Below are 25,919 nucleotides of genomic sequence, written 5' to 3'. Positions count from 1 at the left end.
GGGATAGATCAGTTGGGAGAGCTTGAGACTGAAGATCTGAAGGTCACATTTTCGATCCACACTCACCGCATTTTTGCTTTTGATATCACAAATACATGCGATTTATGTGAAACGTATTATAGGACAATTCTATCAATAAGTTGAAGGCAAGTATATTAAGTTATACCCCTTTCATCAAAGGCTTTCCCCCTTAATTTTTCTTTTATCTTTATTAGTTATATCAGTTCATCTAATACCCACCATTGAGAAAGTAAGAAAGAGAGCGAAAATCTTTATATTGTTTTCTCTCCCCACTTATTTTAACTCTGCAAAATCATTTCAAAACTTATACCGTCTTATGCAACAAAAGAATCGAGTCAGAAAAATCTGATATTATTCTCTTTTATAGGTATTTCAAGAGTACCTTAGTAGTACATCGATCGCTCATGATTTTCGTTTTGATGTTTTATCTCCATATTGACATCTTTATTATTATTTGACTCATTCGCACATTAATCTGGTCATATCATACTCGATTATCAAGTCATTAATCTCATATATCGACTAACTTTAGACACTAACATTATTCAGTAAAAAGCTTTTTTATTTTTTATTTTATATTTATTCGTTGTATACCTTATCTCAAAAGAATGTCTTAGATATATTGTTATATTATATATATAGGCTTTGCATAGCCAATGTGAGAGGTATAATACAGTGAAGAAATAAATTAGCAAGAATGCCTTTAAAGAAGTTTGCTCCTCTTGAACATAGAGGATGAGAGTGATTAGTTAAGGAATAAACAAATAAATTATACTTTAAATTTTATTGAAACAAAAATCTACTAAACTGAAAATGTATGATATGAGTGAAAATTAAATAGAAAATCAAAGAAAATGTGAAAGTATGCGAGCATTGTCCTAAGTGTATTTTCCGTTTGATGTAGTAATATCACTAGATAGATTCTTGTTCAAGCACAACTATAAAAAATCAGACGATATTTTGACACTAGCAACATCAAAGGATCAGGAAATCAAATAAATAAAAAACTTCTCCCTTTTCTATGTTTTCTTTTGTTCTACTCCTTCATTTTCCTCATAATTTTTTCTCTTTTTTTCTGAATTTTTAATCCATTGCATTGATTTATTGGGGGAAAAGCTTATTTATAAGTTCTCCCAACCAAATGGAAAAGAGTAAGTTCACAAATAGAAATATCAAAGAAATAAGAAAAGAAAACGAGTCCAACTTGAGTTCATGACCATGCTCAATCATCCAAATCAAATACATTCTTGAGTCAAACCACTTCCCAAATAGAAAAGACGATAAGGATGAACCGAAAGAACGAAAGGCATACAAGTGAAAGCAAATTGAGGTAAATTGAGCTCTCCTTAGTGTTCCAATAATACCCTATAAAAATCAAAAATTTTTGATCCAAACAAATAAATAATTATAAAATATATAAATAATAAATAATAAAATAAAAAGAGAAACTAAAAGATGAAATAAGAGGTGCTCAATGAGAAGTATTTTCAAAAATAAAATCATTTAATAAAATAAACATCCATATAATAAAAGAAGTGAATGAATGAACAATAATTTTTTTGACTCAAACTTCAACTAACTCATCACATGTCTTTATGAGTTGCATGTTAATTATCATGCAATGTATCTTTCATAAGAGATTTTCTAAGACTAAAATAAAAATAATATATTAAATATATTAAATGTATTGCTAGGAGAATTAGCAAGACGGGTCACTCTTTTCTTAAAAAAAAAAAACAAAATTAGTAACTTTATCGTACCTAATGAGTTGATTAGTCACGGTCTTATTTCCTTCTCTATACACATGTAAATCACATATATATCAACATGATTCAACGTGGACTAAATATCCTTTTAATATTACAATTAGAGCATCTGAATCAAACCCTTTAAACCAGATTCGATGTGAATGCACTTAAAGCCTTCAAAGTAGTGAAGATAGATGGATCGATCACATAGAAGTTCAAGTTGGGTTGACCCAATTTGCCACACTTAGTCTAATTAGACCCAAACCCCACCCATGCAGCTAATCTTGACCTGACTTGACCCAACCATATTATAATTATATTATTCTTTGAGCTTAACTGACAACAAGGATGATATACAACTAAATATGATCGCCATTCATCAAGATCACACTCAAATCTTAAAGACAACCCCACCTTCCCCAAAAAAATATACAGCTTTGAGATTCGCACGATCTTTGATCCATCACATTATTCTTTTGGATATAATTAGTTTGAATTCATCACTTTTCTAAGATATACCCTCACGCCCCACCCCGATTTGAGAGGTATCATACAGGAAAAGATAAATAAGCAACAATGTCTTTAGAGAGGTCACACTCCTCTTGAACATAGAGGATGAGATTGATTAGTTAAGGAATAAACAAATAAATCATACTTTAAATTTTATTAAAAAAAATCTAATAAACCTTTTGGTTTATTAGATTTTTGTTTCAATAAAATCTAATAGATTTTTGTGAAGAAACTTAATTTTCACTTATATTGCATGTTTCAATAAAAAACGTATGATATAACTGAAAATTAAATAGGAGGTTAAAAGAAAACATGAAAGTATGCGAGCGTTGTCCTAAGTGAATTCTTCAGTTTTATACAATAATCCTGAATACCACTAGATAGATTATTGTTCAAGCACAATTATAAAAAAATCAAAAGATATTCTGAATCAAAGGATCGAGAAATCAAATAAATAAAAAACTTCTCCCTTTTCTATGTTTTCTTTTGTCCTACCCTCGTATTTTTTCTTTTTTTTTTCTGAATTTTTATTCCATTGCATCGATTAATTTGGGAAGAAGCTTATTTATAAGTTCTCCTAACCAATTGGAAAAGAGTAAGTTCACAAATAGAAATATCAAAGAAATAAGAAAAGAAAATGGGTTCAACTTGAGTTCATGCCCATGCCCAATCATCCAAATCAAATACATCCATATGAGCTTGGGTCAAACCTCATCCCAGAGATAAAAGACGATAAGAAGGAACTCAAACGACGAATACAAGTGAAAAAGCAAATTAAGATAAATTGAGCTCTCCCTTAGTGTTCCAATAATCCTCTATAAAAATCAAAAAAATTTATACATACAAATAATTAATTATAAAATATATAAATAATAAATAATAAAATAAAAAGAGAAACTAAAAGATGAAAGAAGAGGTACTAATTTTCAAAAATAAAATCATTTAATAAAATAAACATCCATATAATAAAACAAGTGAATGAATGAACAATAATTTTTTTGACTCAAACTTCAAAAAATTCATCACATAAGTCTTTATGAGTTGCAAGTTAATTATCTTGCAATGTATCTTTCATAAGAGATTTTCTAAGACTAAAATAGAAAAATAATATAGCAAATATATTAAATGTATTACGAGGAAAATTAGCAAGACGGGTCACTCTATTCTTAAAAAAAAAGAACAAAATTAGTAACTCTATCATACCTAATGAGTTGATTAGTCATAGTCTTATTTCCTTCTCTATACACATATGTAAATCATATACACATTAGCACGACCCAATGTGGACTAAAGATCCTTCTAATATTACATTTAGAGCATCCGAATCAAACCCTTCAAACCATATTCGATGTGAATGCACTTAAAGCCTTCAAAGTAGCGAAGGTGGATAGATCGATCACATAGAAGTTCAAGTTCGGTTGACCCAATTTGCCAAACTCAGTATAATTAGACTCAAACCCCACCCATACAACTTAATATCGACCTAACATGACCCAACCACATTATAATTATATTATTCTTTGAGCTTAACTGACAACAAAGATGATATACAACTAAACATGCCCGTCGTTCATCAAGATCACACTCAAATCTCAAAGACAACCCTGCCTTCCCCATAAAGATACAACTTTGAGATTCACACGATCTCTGATCCATCACATTATTCTTTTAGATATAAATTAGTTTTAATTCGTCACTTTTCTAACCATATCCGGTTCCTCCCCCCCTCCTCCTCAATCAAAGACGAAAAGGGTTTGTGGAATGGTAACACTTACACGAGAGGAGAAAAAGGAAACAAATCGAGAGAGTAAGAAAGAGAGCAAAAATTTTCAGATTGTTTTATCTCTTCTCACTTATTTGAACTCTGTAAAATAGTTTTGAAACTCATACCTTTGATATTATTTAGAAAATTTTGATACTGTTCTCTCTAATAAGTATTTTGAGAGTACCTTAGTAGTACATTGATCACTCATGATTTTCGTTTTGATATCTTATCTCTACATTAGCATCCTTCTTCTTGTTTGATTCCTTATACATTAAGGTCGCATCATACTTAGAATCTTATTGAGTCATTTTTTTCATCTCATGCAATGACTAACTTTGGACACTAACATTATTCGGTAATTTTTTTATTTTTTAATCTTTATTCGTTGTATAACTTATCTAAAAAAAGTGTCTTAGATATCTTATTATATATATATATATATATATATATATATATATATATATATATATATATATATAGGCTTTGCATAGTCATCGATTTGAGAGGTATCATACAGGAAAAGATAAATAAGCAAGAATATCTTTAGAGAGGTCACGCTAACATAGAGGATGAGATTGATTAGTTAAGGAATAAACAAATAAATCATACTTTAAATTTTGTTAAAAAAAATCTAATAAACCTTTTGGTTTATTAGATTTTTTTTCAATAAAATTTAATAGATTCTCGTGAAGAAGCTTAATTTTCACTTATATTGTATATTTCAAGAAAAAACATACAATATAAGTGAAAATTAAATACGAAGTTAAAAGAAAATATGAAAGTATGCAAGTGTTGTCTTAAGTGAATTCTTCAGTTTTGTACGATCATCGTGAATACCACTAGATATATTATTATTCAAGCATGATTATAAAAAATCAAAAGATATTCTAAATCAAAGGATCGAGAAATCAAATAAATAAAAAACTTCTCTCTTTTCTATATTTTCTTTTGTCCTACTCCTTCATTTTCCTCATATTTTTTCTTTTTTTTCTGAATTTTTATTTCATTACATCGATTGATTTGGGAAAAGCTTATTTATAAGTTCTCCTAACCAATTGGACAAGAGTAAGTTCACAAATAGAAATATCAAAGAAATAAGAAAAGAAAATGGGTCCAACTTGAGTTCATGCCCATGCCCAATCATCCAAATCAAATACATCCATATTAGCTTGGGTCAAACAAGATAAGAAGGAACCCAAAACACGAAAGGCATATAAGTGAAAAAGCAATTTTAGGTAAATTGAGCTCTCCCTTAGTGTTCCAATAATCCCCTATAAAAATCAAAATTTTTTGATACAAACAATTAATTAATTATAAAAATATTTAAATAATAAAATAAAAAAAGAAACTAAAAGATGAAATAAGAGGTGCTAAATGAGACATCTTTTCAAAAATAAAATTATTTAATAAAATAAACATTCATATAATAAAAGAAGTTAATGAATGAATAATAATTTTTTTGACTCAAACTTCAACTAATTCATCACATATGTCTTTACGACTTGCAAGTTAATTATCTTGCAATGTATCTTTCGTAAGAGATTTTTTAAGACTAAAATAAAAAAAATAATATAGTAAATATATTAAATATATTACTAAGAGAATTAGCAAGATGGGTCACTCTCTTCTAATAAAAAAAGAATAAAATTAGCAACTCTATCATACCTAATGAGTTAATTAGTCACGATCTTATTTCCTTCTCTATACATATATGTAAATCACATACACATTTGCACGATCCAAGACTAAATACCCTTTTAATATTATAATTAGAGCATCCGAATCAAACCCTTCAAATCAGATTTGATTTGAATGTACTTAAAAGCCTTCAAAGTAGCGAAGGTAGATGGATTGATCACATAGAAGTTCAAGTTGGGCTGATCCAATTTGCCACACTCAGTATAATTAGACCCAAACCTCACCCATATAGTTTAATCTCGACCTGACTTGACCCAACCATCTTATAATTATATTATTCTTTGAGCTTAACTAAACATGATCCTCGTTCATCAAGATCACACTGCCTTCACCGAAAAGATACAGCTTTAAGATTCACACGATCTCTGATCTATCACATTATTTTTTGGATGTAAATTAGTTTGAATTCGTCTCTTTTCTAACCATATCTGGTCAGATATACCCCTATCAAAGGTTCGTGGAATGGTAATATTTCCACGAGAGGAGAAGAAGGAAAGGATAATATATTGGAGAGATTACAGTAACTAATTATCATCTTTCTTTAATGGTAAGTTAGGCCACTCCTAATCCTTCCATAATCCACCCTCCGACGACCATCCGACGGCCCCGATTCCTCCGCTAGAGTCAGTTTCACTGTCACCAGTAGAAGAACGCACGGCATGGAAACCACTCCAGCGATTGGCGCCGGAACAGATTTATTGTTGGGAGGGCAGCAGCTTTCCATCTCTTCCATCATTCCCCTCTCCCGATCCCTTCTCCTCTCCTCCTCCTCCCTTGTTCTCCCACTGTCTCCAGCTCTGCTTTCCTTCTTTGCATCCTAACTCCAGCGAGCTAGGTGAAGCACCGGCAGCTGCCAGCTGTGGAAGCTTCCAAAAAGTCGGGCGTTTCCTTCCGGTTAGTCTCTGCTTCTCTTGATCCAAGAATCCCGATTTGCTCGAACGTCGTTGTTGCGTCTCTTCTTCCCCGAGCTCGCCACTTTGTTTTCTTGCCCATGGCTTCTTTGCATGCGGTTAGGATCGATAGGATCTGCGATAAAGGTTGCTTCTTTTTCCCTCTCTCTCTCTCTCTCTTCAGCTGGAGATTGAGCCATGGCCAGCTGGGGTTGCTGTTCTTTATGCTCCTCTCGGTGAGGAACACAAGTAGGTCTTTGTGAAGCTGGGGTTTCAGTTTCTTGATAACCGAAGTTTTGCTGTTGGTTGTTTCTTGATCTTTCGTTTCTTGTGTGACCTTTTGACAGAGAAGAGACAGATTCTTGCCGTCATCCCGACTTCTGATGCCTCTCTGATCTGTTGGTCAGGAATGGAAGCTCATCTCATGGAGGGCGGAAGCCATTACAGGACTGAGGGCTCTGCAGTGCGAGTAGAAGACCAACACGACGAGAAGCTGCCGTCGAAAGGACCGCGGTTCGGAGATGGCAGAGCTGCGGTGGATCAGGAGGTGGTGTCTCCGGATTCAGGGGATACAGAGACAGCATATGGTAGTGGTGGTGTGAGAGGTCACCAATCCGTGAGTAGTGGCGATGGGGAGCTTCCCGGCGATGAAGACTCCGACGACGAATCACATCTCCGTGACGATAAAACCTTCGACGAGGGTTCCGGCAGCTCCAATCGCAAGCATCCAAACAAGGGGCCGAAGGTTCCAACATGTCCGGAGTGCGGCAAGACCTTCCCATCAGATAAATCACTGTTTGGCCACTTGAGGTGCCACCCGGAGAGGGATTACAGAGGAGCTATTCCGCCTCCCGGCGCAAGGAAGAAGTCACAATCGAACGCGTATTCTTCGGTCGCAAGAGGGCCACCTGTGACGAAGTGGTCGACCCCGAAAAAGGGTGGGAAAGGGGCCGCCGTCGATGAAGATTCCGTTGTCGTTGTTGCTAAAGCCTTGTTGCTTCTGGCTGATGGAAAGCCATGGGGTCAAGAGACTCCCACCGTCGAGAAAGAAGCACCTGAGACAAAACAGTTTATGAACACTCGTTTTGGTGGCACTGATGTCTTAGCTGATCGGAGCTACGGGAATGAAGTGATATCAAGCTACAACAGTGGTAGTAAGAAGAGGAAGATCAAAGAGCAAGCGAACGATTCTGGCACACCTACACGTTGTCGAAGATATCAGTGTAGTATTTGCTTCAAGACGTTCGCTTCTCACCAAGCACTCGGGGGACACATAGCCAGCCACAACAAGAACAAGAGCAATGTCCAAGAAGCTCCCATCGCCGCTGAAAACGGGTGTGTCCATATTGCGCCCAATGCAGTCAGCAAAGCGGCAACAGCGGAACACCGATGCACGATCTGCAACCTGACATTCTCGACCGGGCAGGCTCTCGGTGGCCACATGAGACGCCACTTCAATGAACTACAGAATCAAGCTTTGTCATCCTCAGCACACTCATCTGAGAGCGACAAGGGAGCAAACCACCGGATGTTACAGAACGGAGCTCCATCATCTCCGGCAAACTCATCCGAAAGATACAAGAGAGCAATCCGTGGCATGTTTGACTTCGATCTCAATGAAATGCCTGATCTCTAAGAAGAAAACGACTCTGCAAGTTCTTTCACTCACCGGTTTTGAAGAATAGAGAATTTGGAATTGAGATAGTTTGGATGCAAGTTCTTTAACTGCAAACAAAATTGCATTTAGACTTTAATTCTCTCTGTGGAACCTTCATCTTTTTCATTCAATGTCCTGCACTGCACCTGTTTGTGAATGTTATGTGATGCAGTATAGAGGTGGAGGGGAAACAAGGATCGTGACTACCACTCGACTCCTCTCTCTTTCATTCTTCCAAGCAAAAATCACTGTATTGCATGTAAATTGATCGAGCAGTCTGCAGATGAAGGAAGCAGGATGGTTTGAAAGTCTTTGACTTAATCGAGTAGCACTCATGCTTTGAGCTTTCAGATGTAGGAAATAATGAGGTGGATATCCAATGTTTCAGATGACCTTACACCATTCAACTTAATTCTAGGATTTCAGGTCAACCTTATTAACAAACGTATAATCCATATATATACTTCTTCAGGAACCTTATTATGTTCCTGAAAATGCTGATTAGTGGAAACTTTGCATCCTCTATCATGGATAAGATATAGAATGGAACTTAAAATGGAAAAGATGAAGGATTAGTATTTATCTGTATGTCTCTGTTAAATGCACTTTATTTTTTGTTGGTTAAAGAACTTGCTGGCCAAATCATGCGTCCACCACACTGATTGCTCTTGTTCTTGTTGTGGCTGGCTATGTGTCCTACGAGAGGTTGGTGAGAAGCGAACGTCTTGAAGCACCACACTGATATCTTGGGGAACGTGTAGGCGTTGCAGAATCGTTCGCCTGCTCTCATAGTTACGAACATCAGAGCCACCAAAACGAGCGTTCATTACCTGTTTTGTCTCAGTTTCTTCTTTCTTGGCTTTGGTAGTCTCTTGACCCCATGGCTTTCAGGCTTCAGCAACAATGACAGCGGAATCTTCGTCGATGGGCGCCCCTTTTCGACCTCGTCCATTTCGTTGCAGGTCGCCCTATTGCCGCACTCCGGATATATTGGAACCATCGCTCCCTTGTTCGGAAGCTCGCGATTGGAGCTGGCGGAACCCTCATCGACGGTCTTATATATGTGATTCATTGTCGGAAGCCTCATCGCTGGGAAGCTCCCCATCGCCACTACTCACAGCACCACTACCAGATGCTCTCTGCATCCCCTGAATGCGGAGACACTGCCAATCGCTTGAATGCTTTCCTACCGGTGACAGTGAAGCCGTTGATAGTGGCGCTTTGACAGTGGTGACAGTGAAACCGACTATAGCCGAGAAATCAACGCACCAGTGTCAACGGTTTCACCGTCACCAGTAGAAGAACGCAAGGCATGGAAAGCACTCAAGCGACTGGCGTCAGAACAGACTTATATATTGTTGGGAGGGCCGCAGCATTCCATCTCTTCCATTATTACCCGATCCCGATCGCTGGCCGCTCTTCTCCTCTTCCTCCCTTGCTCTCACCTCACCCTCTGCAACGGAGGAATCGGAGCCGTAGGATCGTCGGAGGATGGATTATGGAAGGATTAGGAGGAGTGGCTATTAAAGAAGATGGTAATTAGTTACTGTAATCTCTCCGATACATCATCCTTGGCTTCTTCATTCCATGAATCCTTATCATCATCGATCGGGGATTGTATCTGATCAGATATGCTTATAAAAGAGATGAATTCAAACTAATTTACTTACAAAAAAAAAAAAAAAAAAATCGATGGATCAGAGATCGTGGGAATCTCAAACCAGGGGCTCCGTCCATAGAAGATCATGGATTCTTTGAGATTTGCGCTTGCTCTTGATGAGCGGCGGTCTCGATGCCCCATGTTTAGTAAATCATCTTTGTAGAATGATATAACTATGATGTGGTTGGGTCAAGTCAGATTGAGATTAAGCTATACGGGTTGGGTTCGGGTCTAATTAATGTTAAGGGAGTGGCAAATTGGGTCTGCCCAATCTGAGCTTCCATGTGAATGAGCCGCCGCCATCGAGCTTCACTAGCTTGAAAACCGGGGCACTCGTTTGATTTTCTTATTTTTTGATATTTTTATTTGTGAAATTAGTTTATGTGAACTTACTAGACTACCCTCCTAACACAATCCACCGCCGTTGCCACGGTGCCATATGGATGATTGAGCATGCATTTGGTTTGGATGAATGGGGTTTGAGGGGAGGTTTGACCCAAGGCGATGTGCATGCATTTGATTTGGATGATTGAGCATGTTCATGAACTTTAAGGTGGACTCGTTTTCATTTCTTTTCTTTTTTTAATATTTTTTTATTTGTGAACTTACTAGATTACCATCCTTGTAATCTATCAATCACATAGAAGTGGGAGACGACTCGATCAGGTTGGGTTGACGCAATTTGGGTGCACAAACGGAAGGTGGGGAAAAAATTATGGGAAAAACCTTACCTCAGTGGAAAAAGGAAAATTCAGAAAAAATGGATAAAAATATGAGAAAAATGGAGGAGGAGAAGAAGAAGATGAAAGGAGAGAAAGAAGTTATTTATTCATTTGACTTTCTAATGTTCTTGTTGTCAAAATATATTCAAATTATTTACAATCATACTCATAGAAAAAACTATTCGATGTATCTTGGGTGATTTTCTGTTAGATATTTGCACGAGTTTTAGGAATAGAATGATGTTTTCATACTTCTAGATTTTTTTCTAATTTTTTATTTAATTTTTATTAATATTGCATATTTTCAATTTCATCCAAGTGTCAATTTTTGTATTATTGTTGCAATAAAATTTAAAGTATGATTTATGAGTTTATTCCTCCATGAATCCATCTCATCCTCCGAGGCTTACCTCCCTGAAGGCATTCTCACTTAGCTTCTTTGATTATAAATCAATGATTCTAATCGTAATTCATCTCTTTCTTGTATTATTCCTTTCACGTTTATGACTATGCAAAACCTATATATATATATATATATATATATATATATATATATATATATATATATATAGTATAAAGAGAACGGCATGATACTATCTTAAGAAGCTTATATAAGATAAAAGAAAAGTTAATAGTGTTAAAATATTAAATCAAACTTTATATTAGATATAATTTTAATTTAAGAGTCTTAGTTAAGATAGGAGTTATTATCAGAGTTAAGGTCTTGAATTTCTCCTTCTATAAATAAAGAGCTTATATAATAATTTATAACATAATTTGGAGTAGAGATGACGTGGAGATAAAATAGACTAATTCAGTATAAACTTTTAACTTTGAAGTATCTCTTGTATTCATTAGTATTGTAACTCTATAATTTCTTAATATCCATCATATTTAAAATAATTCATCAAATAAAAACTTGCGATGTTATCTCCAAAATTGATCATTGCATGAGATGCTTGACTATTAGATGAGCAAATACAACTAAGAAAACAAAAAAGAGAGCGTTAGTCTTTGATGAAAGGATATCAAGTGCGGTAAAATCAAAATCATATATTTATACTATGAAAAAAAAAATATATAAAAATAAAAAACATGCGGTGAGCGTGGATCGAACACGCGACCTTCAGATCTTCAGTCTGACGCTCTCCCAACTGAGCTATCCCCGCTTGATGTTTATTTTTGATATTACAAATATATATAATAATATAGTGGTGGAAAGTTTACTAATATTTATGAAAACAATAGACATTGATATGAATGTAATCATGTCAATTGTTACTTACACACATAAATATTATACATTTATCTATTTTGTTGTGTTCATAAAGGATTATGTGATTGAAATTGATGCATTTATAGATTTCCAAAGACTTCATACAATTTAGAGATCCATACACATGGATGTATTGATCAATGTGTGTCATAGAATCATTCTTATATTGCTGTACTCTTTCATTCTCATGACTTGGAATTTATATGTTTTCTGAATGAGAGTTTCATTTTCATATGTGTCACTGTTTGCTTCTTTTTTTTTTTGGTTCAAAGCCTTTTCATTTAGGGTTACAACATTAGCTATCTCCCATACTTATTATTTTTATTTTTGATTTCTTAAAATAAAATATTAAGCTAATTTAAAGTTATTTATAATGTCAGAGAGTATTCTAAAATGTAAGCAACATTAGCAATGAAGATGAAATTTGATCTCAATATCTCACTATCAAGGTTAATATGATTAATATAAGTTGATTTGTTTATATATAAATGCATGTTACCTTATACAACATAGTTGTAGATATGGAAGTTTCATTTTCATGCGCCCTAATTAGACACTTGCTACTGAATTTACTATATTACATATAGGAATATATTTTTGTATGTAGTGCTATCGTCACTAAAAATATAAAACCTTTGACACGTAGGGCCTCATAAAAAAAGAAATATATCGTAGTCGACGGTGAAAACTAAGAGATACAATACATAGTTTTTAACAAGACTCTTAAGACACTTATATCCCAAAGTCAGATGACAAAGTTATCATAAGTGATATAATAATAAGTGTAGTTTCCAAAGATTGACCGGTGCTTATTTGCAACTCTCAGAAGCATTTCGTGGCTTCTTGTACTTAGGTCTTTTCTCGTTTAAATCTGACCATGAAGTACTACTAAATAGAGGTATCTTTTCATCGAACTGGATAGAGATGAGTGCCATCTGCGTGTCCTCAACTTCTTAGACGCTATCTGTTTCAATGCAATGAACATGCTGTATCTTGTGATAATCCTCTCCAATGTCCTTCTCAATCCTTCCTTTGATCACATCCATTTCAAGTATGACAAGTCGGCCTTTGGTCAGTCCTCGCAGTCCCTCGAGGAGCGTTCTCATGTTACGACAGCCGCAGAGCCTCGCAGTCCTCCATTCTGTTGATTTACTCAGCGCATCAAATAACAGTAGTCGAAGGCGTGGGAACCCGCCCTTGGATAACTCCAGAACGCCCTCCATGAATGCATCATCCGACAAGTCAAGACGTACAAGATTAGGCAGTGTTGCGAGTGTGGAGAAGGCATCATCATTCCCCAGCATCGTCCGTGACAATGTAAGATGGGTCAGATTGGGAAGGAAGCAGCTACCGTCCATGTCCATTTGATGCATCCTTTGGTACCTCACCAGTGGTCCGTACACATGCAAGGATCGAAGGTGAGGGTGGTGAGTCGAAGTCAGTAACGTTGCTGGCAATGCTTCTCCCCATAATTTCAAGGTAACAAGTCGAGCTAATTTCCCGAGAGCACTGGCTAAGGCTTCAATATCAACTCCAAGCGTCGAAGATCTTTCATTTTCTCCAGACTACCATCCCGTACCCAATCCCCACTCGCAACTGTCTCGAGTGTATGCATGTCTTCCGAGCAGCATGCGGCTTTGGGCTCTATCATGAAGTCTCCAGGGAGTAGCACACGTCTTAGAGATTGGATACTCCAAAGTGCATTGGGTACCTTCGGTGTGAGTGTGATTTATGTCAAGAGTCTGTAAATGGCAGAGATCGGCGATAGACGAAGGCGATTCCCTTACATTTGAATACCTCAGGTTTATGTACCTTAATAGGATTAAGTCCCCGATCTCCTTTGGTAAGCGATCAATGTGTACACACTGCACTTGTTGCAGGCTGCATCATATGGACATGGACGAGAGCAGGCTGCTCGGATGGCCATCGAATCTGATACCTCCCAAACTCAGCGTTCTCTCGAACAGCTCCATCTCATCGTCGACGCCGTGAATGCTTTCTCGCCTAGCTTCCCTACCACTATGTCCACCGCCGCAGAAGCCATCTATCGATCTCTTCCTCTTTCTTGTGCAGCTTGCCAAGAAAGAGAAAAACATTAGAAGCAAAAAATCACAACGATATGTGATCAAATTGTCTTCCGCTTAGTCCTCAATTCAGACTACACTTCGTCAAAACGGTTATAGTAAGTGATAGGGAGAATGATGACATCAGCATTGACCTACTGACTCACCCGACAATCCGCTTCCAAAAAACTAGTCAATTAAATTGGTTCATTTTGATTGTTTTAAATAACTAATCCATCATCCAATTTGATATGGTTCTAATAACTACGAGGAAACTACAACAAGACGATCCAATAGAGAGAGGAACATACATACATATTTATTAGGTGCAGAAACAATATAGGAAGAAATATAACAATGTGTGTATTGATACAATGCATTGTCTAATTAACAGTTAAGTGGTGGTGGCGTGAGAAATTGGGGTCGCTGCTTCGGTGGGAATGGACATAATTCCAGTGTACGACCAACGTGTCTGATGAACACAGTTGGCACTGAGGCTAATGGTATTGTTTCCTTTTCCATGAATTAAAACATTCTTGTTTCACCAGTTAGGCCTCTATTTGAATGGAGGGTACGTGCTGGATCTTGTAATAATCATCCCCAATATCCTTCTGCATCCTTTTGTGGAATACTTGCATTCCATACAGTGTCAATATCTCCAGTTGGGTGAGTCCTCGCAGTCCCTCCGGGAGCATTCGCAATTTGTTGCAGTACCAAAGACGTAATTCTCTGAGGCAAGGCATCGCCCCCTCTTCCACCCTCCACTCCTCCAAGTCTTGTAATGTCCCAAGAGACAAATATTGCAGCCGGGGGAAGCCACCCTTGGGAAACACCAAAACGCTCCCCACGACTGCGTCACATAAGAAAGCAAGCCGTTCGAGGTTAGGCAGTGTTGCGAGTATGGAAGAAATATCATCACTCTCCAACCTTGTCCCTTGAAGATTAAGACTTGCCAAGTTGGGAAGAAATGGAGCGTCGTGGTGGATATTGTCCATATGAAGCCTCTCCAATGGTCCCTTCAATTCTAGGTGTCGAAGGTGACGGTGATTAGATGAACACAGTATATTTGCTGGCAACGCATGTCCCCCCATTTCCAACCAAACAAGTCGGTTTAATCTCCCGAGAGCATTGTCCAAACCTTTGGAATCAGAGCTTGATATTTGGGACAAGCCCAAGCGTCGAAGGTTTCTCATTCTCTCCAAGCTACCATCCCCTACCCATTCCCCACTTTGAACTTCCCACATTGTATGCATATCTTTCAGGCAGCATCCTGCTTTTGGCTCAATTGCTGAGCCAACTCTGAAATGTCTTAGTGTTTGGATCTTCCAAAATGAACTTGGTATCCTCAAATTATTACCCAAAAAGATAAAGGTCTGTAGATGGCAAAGATTTCCAATAGATGAAGGCAATTCCATTACATTTGAAAATGTCAGGTTTAAGTACCTCAATAGGATCAAGTCTCCGATCTCACTTGGTAAGCTTCTAATGGATACAAACTGGAGGTCCAACACCCTGAGAAACTTGAATCCATGAATCATAGATTTGCTTGGCATATCGACATCATATGTAAGGAGGAAAAGAAGCGACCGTAGTTTAGGGATAGAGAAACCGAGTGATGTATATTGATGCACGCCTTCATCATCTGTGATACTAAGACGTCGTACATCAGTTGAATCGCCTTTGTCGCTAATGGATCTGCAAAAATTGAGTTTTCTAGATTCATAACGAGCCAGGTCTAGCAGTAGATCATGGATTCGAACAGATACCACACTCCCAATCTCATTCCTTCTTTCCACCTGTATCATGCACCTGTTGATAAGCTCTATCAAATACATCTCTGCCAGGTCCTCCATTGTTTGACCCTCCTGGTCTGATCCTACGAAACCCTCGGCAATCCATAAACGCATCAACCTATCAGCGCCGATGTCGTAGTCCTCCGGGAATGCAGCAAAATAAAGAAAGCAAGACTTGAGCTGCTGAGGTAGATCATTGTAACTGAGAGCTAATATTTTGTGAGTTTGATCATCGGTTTGGTTAGGTGCATGAGAAATACGTTCCAAGGTTTGGCTCCACTCATAAGCTCCATGCTTCCTCCGTAGCAACCCGGCTAAAACCACGATCGCCAGAGGTAATCCGCCACATTTTTGGATGATTTTATCCTGAAAATGCTGCAAATGAGGTGGGCAACATGCATTAGAAAATGCTTTTTTGCTGAACAAATTCCAACTTTCCTCCCACTCGAGAAGTTTGGGATGGTGCGGAGGGCTGTCCGGGTCTGCAGTTTCGGCAACATCCATTTTACGTGTGGTGAGCAGTACTCGAGATGCTGTGAATTCTTCGGGAAAGGCTGTATTGATTGTTTCCCAATCTGATACCTTCCAGATATCATCCATCACCACCAGATACCTTGTTCCTTTTAAATGCTCCCTGATCTTGTTTTTCACCTCTTGTTCAGCCATTTCCCTAATTTGATTGTTCTCTATGTTCAGAGTTTGCTTCATGATATCGGTCAAGAGTTCTCTAGCTGTATACGATTGTGACATATTTATCCATGCCCGACACCGAAAATGATCTTTGACGGCTTGGCTATTGTAGACTTTGTTGGCAAGTGTGGTTTTGCCCGAACCACCCATGCCGACGATGGAAATGACGGCACGTCGTGTTACATGGACATCACGTAGCTGATCCGTGATGACTTGAATATCGTGGTCAAAGCCAACCACATCCTCTGCTACATCGTATCTGTACTTATAGACAGAGTTGCTATCATAAGTGAAGAACGAAATTGAAATTATATAGAAACGTTATGAGACAGACATTTAGAAGATCGGTTTTGGGAGAAACAAAACTGAACGAGAATTCTTTTACGAATCACTAAAATCAAAGGGGTTTTCAAGTTATCAAATGGTGCCAATACAAGAAGTTGGGAGCCAATACATTGACAATAGATAGATCATCTGCTTGATTTTTAATTCTTTAAATCTGGGATTACGATGCTTTCCTACGGAGATGGCACAACAAAAATGAACTATTTCTATAAAAAAATATTAAATATTTTCTTGGTACAAAATTTCCTAAATGTTATCTTACATGTGACCTATATTAAGAAAAAGTCGCCCAGACGGTTTTGGTAGATGCCGACGTTGAGAATTACATTAGTCATCTTAAGATATTTGATTTGGTCCTTGTTGTTATGAGTATAATATGAGGTTACATAATAGTTAATGGGCAAATAAAATTATTTTTACTCGTCAAACACAAGGAGATTATCAAACTTATTTTAGATCATGATGAGTAAAAGCATGAATGATAAACATTAAGGGTGAAGCATTTCCTATTGATAATGTACAGTATATATTATAGGCGTATCATTATTAATCAAGCTATAGGCATCGATTTTGAGTGTATCATTTCAAAAGGCATAGATTTAAAGATACTAATTACTTTTGAGTGTATCATTTCAAAACGTTCCGATATGTTCATCCAAAGACTTATTCTTGAACAATCATGGCTAAAGATAATTTTATATTATGTTGTATATTCAATACATTTTTTTTTTTAATGAAAATAATCTTTGATAAGGATATTAATGTTACTATTATTAATACCATTATTTTCATTTAAATTTTCTATTTGTTATATCATGATATATACTGTAAACAATGTATGATTGAGGACACATATTAAAAAGTTGATAATTTATCGATAGTTTTGTTATATACTTCTTTTGCCTCCTTAATTGAATAAATCTATTTCGTCAAGTCAGATAGATCAATATTCTTTATTCATAATTTTTTTTATCACTAGATAAATTGATTAGCTTAGATGTTGATCCAAATCTTTTATTTTTTGGGGGATAATTTTTATCTTATTAATGATAATTTCATGCATAGTCATGCAGAAATATTTGTGGCTAAAGTACATAAAATAGAAAAAAATGATCAAAAGAGATTAAGAGTATAATTTTTATGTAACGAAGAGAACGCTTACCTGAGAGTAAGATATGTATCCTCGATGGGGGATAAGGATGAGGATGGAATGCCTTGGATGCCAAGCTCGGATGCACGCTTGGATGTCTCTTGAAGATTCCTGTTGATGCGCTGCAAGCTCTTTGTAAGTTGATGGCTAGCAAGAATTCGAGTTAGGAGATTAGCAATGTATTTGAGGGTATGTTTTTGCCTTGATCGACCCACTCGCAATGTATACTTGTCCACCGTATCCTCTATGTCATAGGCCAAACCTCGAATTTGGTTTACCCACTGTTGTACCAATTCACTATGCTGATCTCTAGGTTTTTGATCCACATCCTTAAGAAAAGATAGTAACAATCTTAGTGTTCTCCTAGACACCTCTATCTCGTCATCCACATTCAAGAGGAGTATGACTTCTCTCAAGGCATACTCACTCAACTTTCCTAACACCACGTCGACTACTGCACCTGCCATCTATCTCTTCTTCCTTTTCCTTACTCTCTCCTATTTCTCCTTCGTTGGTGGCTATATAAAGCTCACATATAATGTAACAAGTCATCCAAGACACTTCTTAAATAAGCTGACATAGCGAATAAAGAGATGATGGAAGGGCATGATGTGCCTTGCGTAAAATGGTTGCCTTGTGAGCGAATCATATGCATATAGTGAGCTATTAGCCGTTCTAGCATGCTTACAGTTGGCCGTGGAGTAGGATGTGAAGCTCCTTAAGATTGAATTCGATTCTACGGATGTGGTGAAACTACTTTCTACTACAATGGAGCCGACTCAGAGACTAATTAATATCTTGAGATATGTAAAATTCTTAGTGAATTTCTTCCAAGAAGTCAAAGTTTTTTATACTTTTCATGAAGAAAATAGATGGTTGGCTCGATATGCTCAGTTAATCAGATCTTTTTTTTTTTTTTAATGAAGAGATCACGAATCGGATCCTCTTTTATCTTTTTCGAGTGCTGCTGGTCGTATTCATCTTATCTGGTTACTGTGAATTTTCTTTTGATAAAAACAAAAAATGGTGTAAACCTCATGGACAGAACCAAATTCCCAGTGCAGCGTGATGCCTATCGTGATATGCCCAGCATAAAATGTAATCATCGATCATGAATCGAATCATATGCCTAGATTAACATGTACACCCCATGCTTTATGCACATCATTATCTTTCAAGTTGGAACTAATATGAATTTGAGACTGAGATGACCAACTTTAACCAACTTGTACACACACACACACACACAAACCTTTACTTATCTTATAGGAATAGTTTGAAATATCTTCCTACAAATAAAATATAGAACGATTCATTCCGGTTTGTTCACTCATGTTAAACCAAGTTTGAGCCGAGAGATCCAAAACCTTTTTTTTTTTACAAAATAAAATTAAACTGAACAAAAATGAAAAATAACCATTAGCATCCGCGGAAACCAAAATATCAAGTTCAAGAGGCTACTACTATCCTATCCAAGTAGGGTGAATACTTTGAGTGTTTGGAAAATAATAGATGAAAACTATATTTCAAATATGTAATGATGTAAGCGTTGTTTGATAAAATTATATTGTATTTCAAAAGTCTAATGAATATTATGTGACACATTTTTCCTTCTAATATTTTAATTATTTTTCGAAAGTATATAAATTAATTAATTAATTAAATGAATGTATTAATCTTATAAAATATTTTGTATAATCTTCGAAAATAAATAAATAATTGTGAGAAAAGGGACAACACAAAAATAAAGAGAAGGGATGAGGAAATGAGGGTTATAATTTCTATTATATAGTGGTAATTTTATGATTTTAGATAATATAATAGGATAATTTAATTTTTTTATTTAAATTATACTAGCATCCTGTAGATGCGAATATAATTTGAGCATTGGCAAGTAAACATTTTCAATGTAGCATTCAAACTAAATATGATTTTAAAAAAAATTATCAAACATCAATTTATATTTTAAATGTGTTCCCAAATGCACCTTATTTATAGTACCAAACCCTAATTATAATATTAACTTCCCTAAACATATGATAAATTGATAGGTAAGAAAAGAAGATATGAACACTAGCATGTTTCGAATCAAGCTCAAAATTCTCCAACTTCCTCAAGTAGATGAGAAATTTATAGTTAAGAAAAGAAGACATTAACATCTATATATTTAGAACCATCAAGCTCTCCAAGAAGGAAGAATGTCTGTCTTCCTCGTTAACACCTCCAACCCCCATCTTGGATTTAATCAGTTCAAAAATAAATATTGTTCAACAAAATATATTGCTCATCTTTCAAGCAGCACCTCTAATTTAAAAATATATCCAAACTATCCTTTAATTTGTTTGTATATTATAGTGATTTGGCCTATTATAATACTTGTGGCCTATTATAGTGCTTTGGCCACCATAATAAAAATATTATAGGACCTAATCAAAAATACTATCAATGATCAAAATAAACTTGTATCCTCAGTTAAACTAATTATAAGCTTAAAAATATAGTAGTGTAATGACCCATGGGCAATGATAATTAAAGAGACAATATGATATCACTTACAGTATTTTTCTAATAACCTTTATAGTATTTTTAGTATCTCAATAGAACACTGTAAACACTATAAAAAAATACCATAAATTCTATTGAAAAACATTATGATAATTAAAAATTGATAAAAAAAATGAGCGAAAAACTTTGGTGACAATTTTTTTTTAGTATGTTAGATTTTTGAAACTATTTGAAAAAAATAAAAGAAAGAATATTATTTAGGAAATACTCAAAATATAAATATTTTATAAAGAAATCACCATTCGATACCATTAAAGATCACATCACTCTAAAGATTCAAAGAGTGTCGACAATAACAAATGTATAAATAATAACAGTAGTAGTCGAAAATCTTTTCTCGAGTTAAAATTCATCTAACCAAATAAATTAAATTTTATACCCAAATGAGTAAAGGCATGTGTCTAAAAATTAGTTGTGAGAGAACAATCGAAGAATTGCTCAACAAATTCATGTTGTACAGGGCAAAAGATACAACAATTCTGTCCAAATGTAGGGAGAATACTTGACACTCGCCTTGACAATTAAGAGATGAATATTTTCTCTATCAACTTAGTAGTAAGTTTTATTTTCATTTCAATATTGAGAGGTATATACATATGTATATATACAGAAATAGAAAGAAATATAACATGTCCGTCTTCATACAATACATGTCTAATTAACAGTGAAGTGGTGGTGGAGTTAGAAATTGGAGTCGCTACTGCGGTGGGAATGAACATAATTGCTGTGGTGGAAATGAACATAATTGCTGTGGTGGACCGACGTGTCTAATCAACTCGGTTAGTCCTTTATTTTAATGGAAGGCACGTGCTGGATCTTGTAATAATCGTCCCCATCATCCTTCTCGATCCTTCTCTTGATTACTGGCATTCCAATCAGTTTAAATAGCTTCAGTTGGGTGAGTCCTCGCAGTCCCTCCGGAAGCATTCTCAAGTTGTCGCAGTCCCAAAGACGTAATTCTCTGAGGCAAGGCATCGCCCCCTCTTCCACCCTCCACTCCTCCAAGTCTTGCAATGTCCCAAGAGACAAATATTGCAGCCGGGGGAAGCCACCCTTGGGAAACACCAAAGCGCTCCCCACGACTGCTTCATCTTTTAAAGTAAGACGTTCGAGGTTAGGCAGTGTTGCGAGTATGGAAGAAACATCATCACTCTCCAACCTTGTCATAGCAAGATTAAGGCTTGCCAAGTTAGGAAGAAATGGAGCGTCGTGGTGGATGTTGTCCGTACGAAGCCTCTCCAATGGTCCCCTCAAATCTAAGTATCGAAGGTGAGGGTGATTAGATGAACACAGTATATTTGCTGGCAACGCATGTCCCCGCATTTCCAACCAAACAAGTCGGTTTAATCTCCCGAGAGCATTGTCCAAACCTTTGGAATCAGAGCTCGATATTTTGTACAAGCCCAAGCGTCGAAGGTTTCTCATTCTCTCCAAGCTACCATCCCCTACCCATTCCCCACTTTGAACTTCGCACATTGTATGAATATCTTTCAGGCAGCATCCTGCTTTTGGCTCAATCGGTGAATCAACCATGAAATGTCTTAGTGTTTGGATCTTCCAAAACGAATCTGGTATCGTAAATTCGTCACCGACTAAGATAAAGGTCTGTAGATGGCAAAGATTTCCAATAGTTGAAGGCAATTCCTTTACATGTGACAATGACAGGGCTAAGTACCTCAATAGGATCAAGTCTCCGATCTCACTTGGTAAGCTTTCAATATAAACACGCAGGAGGTCCAACACCCTGAGAAACTTGAATCCACGAATCATAGATTTGCTTGGCATATCGACATCATATGTAAGGTGGAAAAGAAGCGACCGTAGTTTAGGGATAGATAAACCGAGTGATGTATATAGAAGCACGCCTACATCATCTGTGATACTAAGACGTCGTACATCAGTTGAATCGCCTTTGTCCCAAATGGATATGCAAAAATTGAGTTTTCTAGCTTCATGACGAGCCAAGTCTAGCAGTAAATCATGGATTCGAACAGATCCCACACCCCTAATCAAATTCCTCCTTCCCACCTGTATCATGCACCGACTGATAAGCTCTATCAAATACATCTCTGCCAGGTCCTCCATTGTTCGACCCTCCAGGTCTGATCCTACGAAACCCTCGGCAATCCATAAACGCATCAACCTATCAGCGTCGATGTCGTCGTCTTCGGGGAATGCAGCAAAATAAAGAAAGCAAGACTTGAGATGATGAGGTAGATCATTGTAACTGAGAGCTAATATTTTGTGAGTTTGATCATCGGTTTTGTTAGGTGCATGAGAAATACGTTCCAAGGTTTGGCTCCACTCGTGAGCTTCATGCTTCCTCCGTAGCAGCCCGGCTAAAACCACGATCGCCAGAGGTAATCCGCCACATTTTTGGATGATTTTATCCTGAAAATGCTGCAAATGAGGTGGGCAACATGCATTAGAAAATGCATTTTTGCAGAACAAAGTCCAACTTTCCTCCGACTCGAGAAGTTTGAGATGGTGTGGAGGGCTGTCCGGGTCTGCAGTTTCGGCAACATCCATTTTACGGGTGGTGAGCAGTACTCGAGATGCTGTGTATTCTTCGGGAAAGGCTGTCTTGATTGTTTCCCAATCTGAAACCTTCCAGATATCATCCATCACCACCAGAAACCTTGTTCGTTTTAAATACTTCTTGATCTTGTTCTTCATCTTTTCTTCATCCATTTCCCAAATTCGATTGTTCTCTAGATCCATAGTTTGCTTCATGATATTGGTCAAGAGTTCTCTAGCCGTATACGATTGTGACACAACTATCCATGCCCGACACTGAAAATGATCTTTGACGGCTTGGCTATTGTAGACTTTGTTGGCAAGTGTGGTTTTGCCCGAACCACCCATGCCGACGATGGAAATGACGGCACGTCGTGTTACATGGAGATCACATAGCTGATCCGAGATGACTTGGATATCGTGGTCAAAGCCAAACACTTCATCTGCTACATCATCTCTGTACTTATAGAGAGTGTGTTGTTATCATAAGTGAAGAAAGAAATTGAAATTATATCGACACTTTATAAGATATTTAGAAGATCGGTTTCGGGAGAAACAAAACAGAACGACGATTCTTTTATGAATCACTAAAATCAAAGGGGTTTTCAAGTTATCAAAGGGTGCCAATACAGGAAGTTTGGTAGCTAATACATTGGCACATAGATCATCTTCTTACTCATAGAGATGGCACGCCAAAAATTAACTATTATCTTATATGTGATCTGTATTAAGAAAAAGTCACCCACATGGTTTTAGTAGATGTCGATATTGAGAATTATATAAATCATCACAAGACAATTGTTATGAGTAATACGAAATTGCTTAATAGTTGATGGGCAAATAAAATCATTTTTACTCGTCATAAACAAGGAGATTATCAAACTTATTTTATATGATGATGAGTAAAAGCACGAATGATAAAACACTAAGGATAAAGCATTTTATTTTTATAATGAATTGGAGTCCCATATAATATATGCGTATCACTATTAATCAAGCTATAGGCATCGGTTCAAGTTTCAAAAGGCATAGATTTAAAGATACTAATTACTTTCGAGTGTATCATTTCAAGAAGTTCTGATGTGTTCATCCAAAGGCTTATTCTTGGACAATCATGGCTAAAGATCATTTAATATTGTGTTATACATTCAATACATATATTCTTTTGCTAAAACAGGGGGATGAAAAATGACCTTTGATAAGGATATTAATGTTGCTATTATTAATACCATTATTTTTATTTAAAATATTTAATTATTATATCATGATATATATTGCAAACAAAGTATGATTGACGACACCTATTAAAAAGTTGATAATTTATTGATAATTTCGTTATATACTTTTTTTATCTTATTAATGATGATTTCAAATAGAGTCATGCACAAGCATTTGTTACAAAAGTATATAAAAAAAATGAATGATAAAAAATATGAAAAGTATAATTTTTAAGTAACAAAGAGAACACTTACCTAAGAGTAAGATTTGTGTTCTTGATGGGAGACAAAGACGAGGATGGAATACTTTGGATGTCAAGCATGGATGCATACTTGGGCATCTCTTGAAGATTCCTATTGATGCGTTGTAAGCTCTTCTTAAGCTGATAACGAGCAAGAATTCGGGTTGGGAGATTACCAATGCATTTGAGGCTATATTTCCACCTTAATCGATTCACTCGCAACGTATACTCATCTACTACATCCTCTATGCTATAGGCCAGATGTTGAATTAGGCTTACCCACTCTTGTACCAATTTATTATATTGAAATTTAGGGTTTTGATCCACGTCCTCCAGAAAGGATAATAACAATCTTAGTGTACTCATAGACACCTCTACCTTATCATCTACATTCAAGATGAGTGTAACTTCTTTAAAGGCATGCTCGCTCATTTTTCCTAACACCATATCAACTACCGGACCCGCCATCTATTTTTTTTTTCCTCTTTCTTTCTCTTTCTGATTCCACCTTCATTGGTGGCTATGTGAAGCCTATATATAATGCAACAAATCAGCTACATAGCGAATAAAGTGATGATGGAAAGGCATCATGTGCTTTGCGTAAAATTGCTGCCTTGAGCCTATCATATGCGTAGCTTGAGATACTCCTTCTTGAAAGCATGATCCCATCAATAGAAGCACGTATCACATGCCTTCCGTGCCATGTTCATGTTCAACTAGTTTTTGTTACAGATTCTCCAATGTAATGATCTTATATATTAGATTAGATGTGCTTTCAGGTGAGAACGAACATGTGGTAATCCAAAAGAATTATACATTACGTGTAGGTAAAGCAAAGAAAAAGAACAAAAGAGAAAAGGCAATTCATATTTTATTCTTTCATTTGTCCATTGCATTACAAAGGGATCGCTTTGAAGTGTGACAGTGCTAAGGGCAGTGTCAAATTGTTTCATGTTATCCATGGAATTAATGACAGCTATTTATTATGATGTCTCCTGTTTTTTTATAAAAAAATCACAGTTATATGAATAGATTCGAACGCTTTTCACTTATACAATAATGCACTAACCAATCGGATATTTTAATAAAAAATATGATATATTTTAGTTAATATAAATATTTGATCAATGGGGCATTTCACCGAACATAAAATTTAATTAAACTTAAGAATTAGCATGCGATATATTTTATTGCACCTAATTTCTCATCACTTATATTTAAGAAGAGTGTGACTTCTCTAAAGATATACTCATTCATCTTCCCTAACACCATATCGACTACCACACTTATCATTTATCTTTTCTTTCTCCTTTTTACTATCTCTTCGATTTTGCCTGCAAAGCCTATATATAATGTGTAACAAGTCGTCCAAGACACTCCCTTGAGATGA

The 25,919-nt window shown here is 36.3% G+C and overlaps 3 protein-coding genes and 1 non-coding gene across 4 annotated transcripts; all 4 read right to left on the bottom strand.

Moving 5' to 3' along the window:
- Positions 1-11,767: 11,767 nt before the first annotated feature.
- Positions 11,768-11,840, bottom strand: TRNAF-GAA (transfer RNA phenylalanine (anticodon GAA)). The gene has a single exon. It is a non-coding gene; the product is annotated as a tRNA-Phe (tRNA).
- Positions 11,841-12,900: 1,060 nt separating this feature from the next.
- On the bottom strand, positions 12,901-13,251 carry LOC135679741 (disease resistance RPP8-like protein 3). Its single transcript, XM_065193725.1, has one exon. The coding sequence runs from the start codon at positions 13,249-13,251 to the stop codon at positions 12,901-12,903; it is 351 nt and encodes a 116-aa protein (XP_065049797.1).
- A 1,043-nt stretch (positions 13,252-14,294) lies between these two features.
- Positions 14,295-18,479, bottom strand: LOC103975066 (disease susceptibility protein LOV1-like). Its single transcript, XM_065192768.1, has 2 exons — positions 18,001-18,479; positions 14,295-16,752 (listed from the first exon to the last, which is right to left on the bottom strand). Exons 1-2 carry the CDS (start codon positions 18,453-18,455, stop codon positions 14,559-14,561), a joined length of 2,649 nt encoding a protein of 882 aa, XP_065048840.1. The 5' UTR covers positions 18,456-18,479; the 3' UTR covers positions 14,295-14,558.
- A 2,732-nt stretch (positions 18,480-21,211) lies between these two features.
- Positions 21,212-25,000, bottom strand: LOC135680019 (putative disease resistance RPP13-like protein 3). The gene is made up of 2 exons (XM_065194001.1): positions 24,543-25,000; positions 21,212-23,527 (listed from the first exon to the last, which is right to left on the bottom strand). The coding sequence occupies exons 1-2, from the start codon at positions 24,995-24,997 to the stop codon at positions 21,334-21,336; spliced, it is 2,649 nt and encodes an 882-aa protein (XP_065050073.1). The 5' UTR covers positions 24,998-25,000; the 3' UTR covers positions 21,212-21,333.
- Between the last annotated feature and the right edge of the window lie 919 nt (positions 25,001-25,919).

The sequence above is a fragment of the Musa acuminata genome, chromosome BXJ1-7 (genome assembly GCF_036884655.1).
Source record: "Musa acuminata AAA Group cultivar baxijiao chromosome BXJ1-7, Cavendish_Baxijiao_AAA, whole genome shotgun sequence".
NCBI classification, from domain to species: Eukaryota; Viridiplantae; Streptophyta; class Magnoliopsida; order Zingiberales; family Musaceae; genus Musa; species Musa acuminata.
The sequence above is the reverse complement of the archived record's forward strand: the minus strand, read 5'-3'. Positions and strand labels throughout refer to the sequence as shown.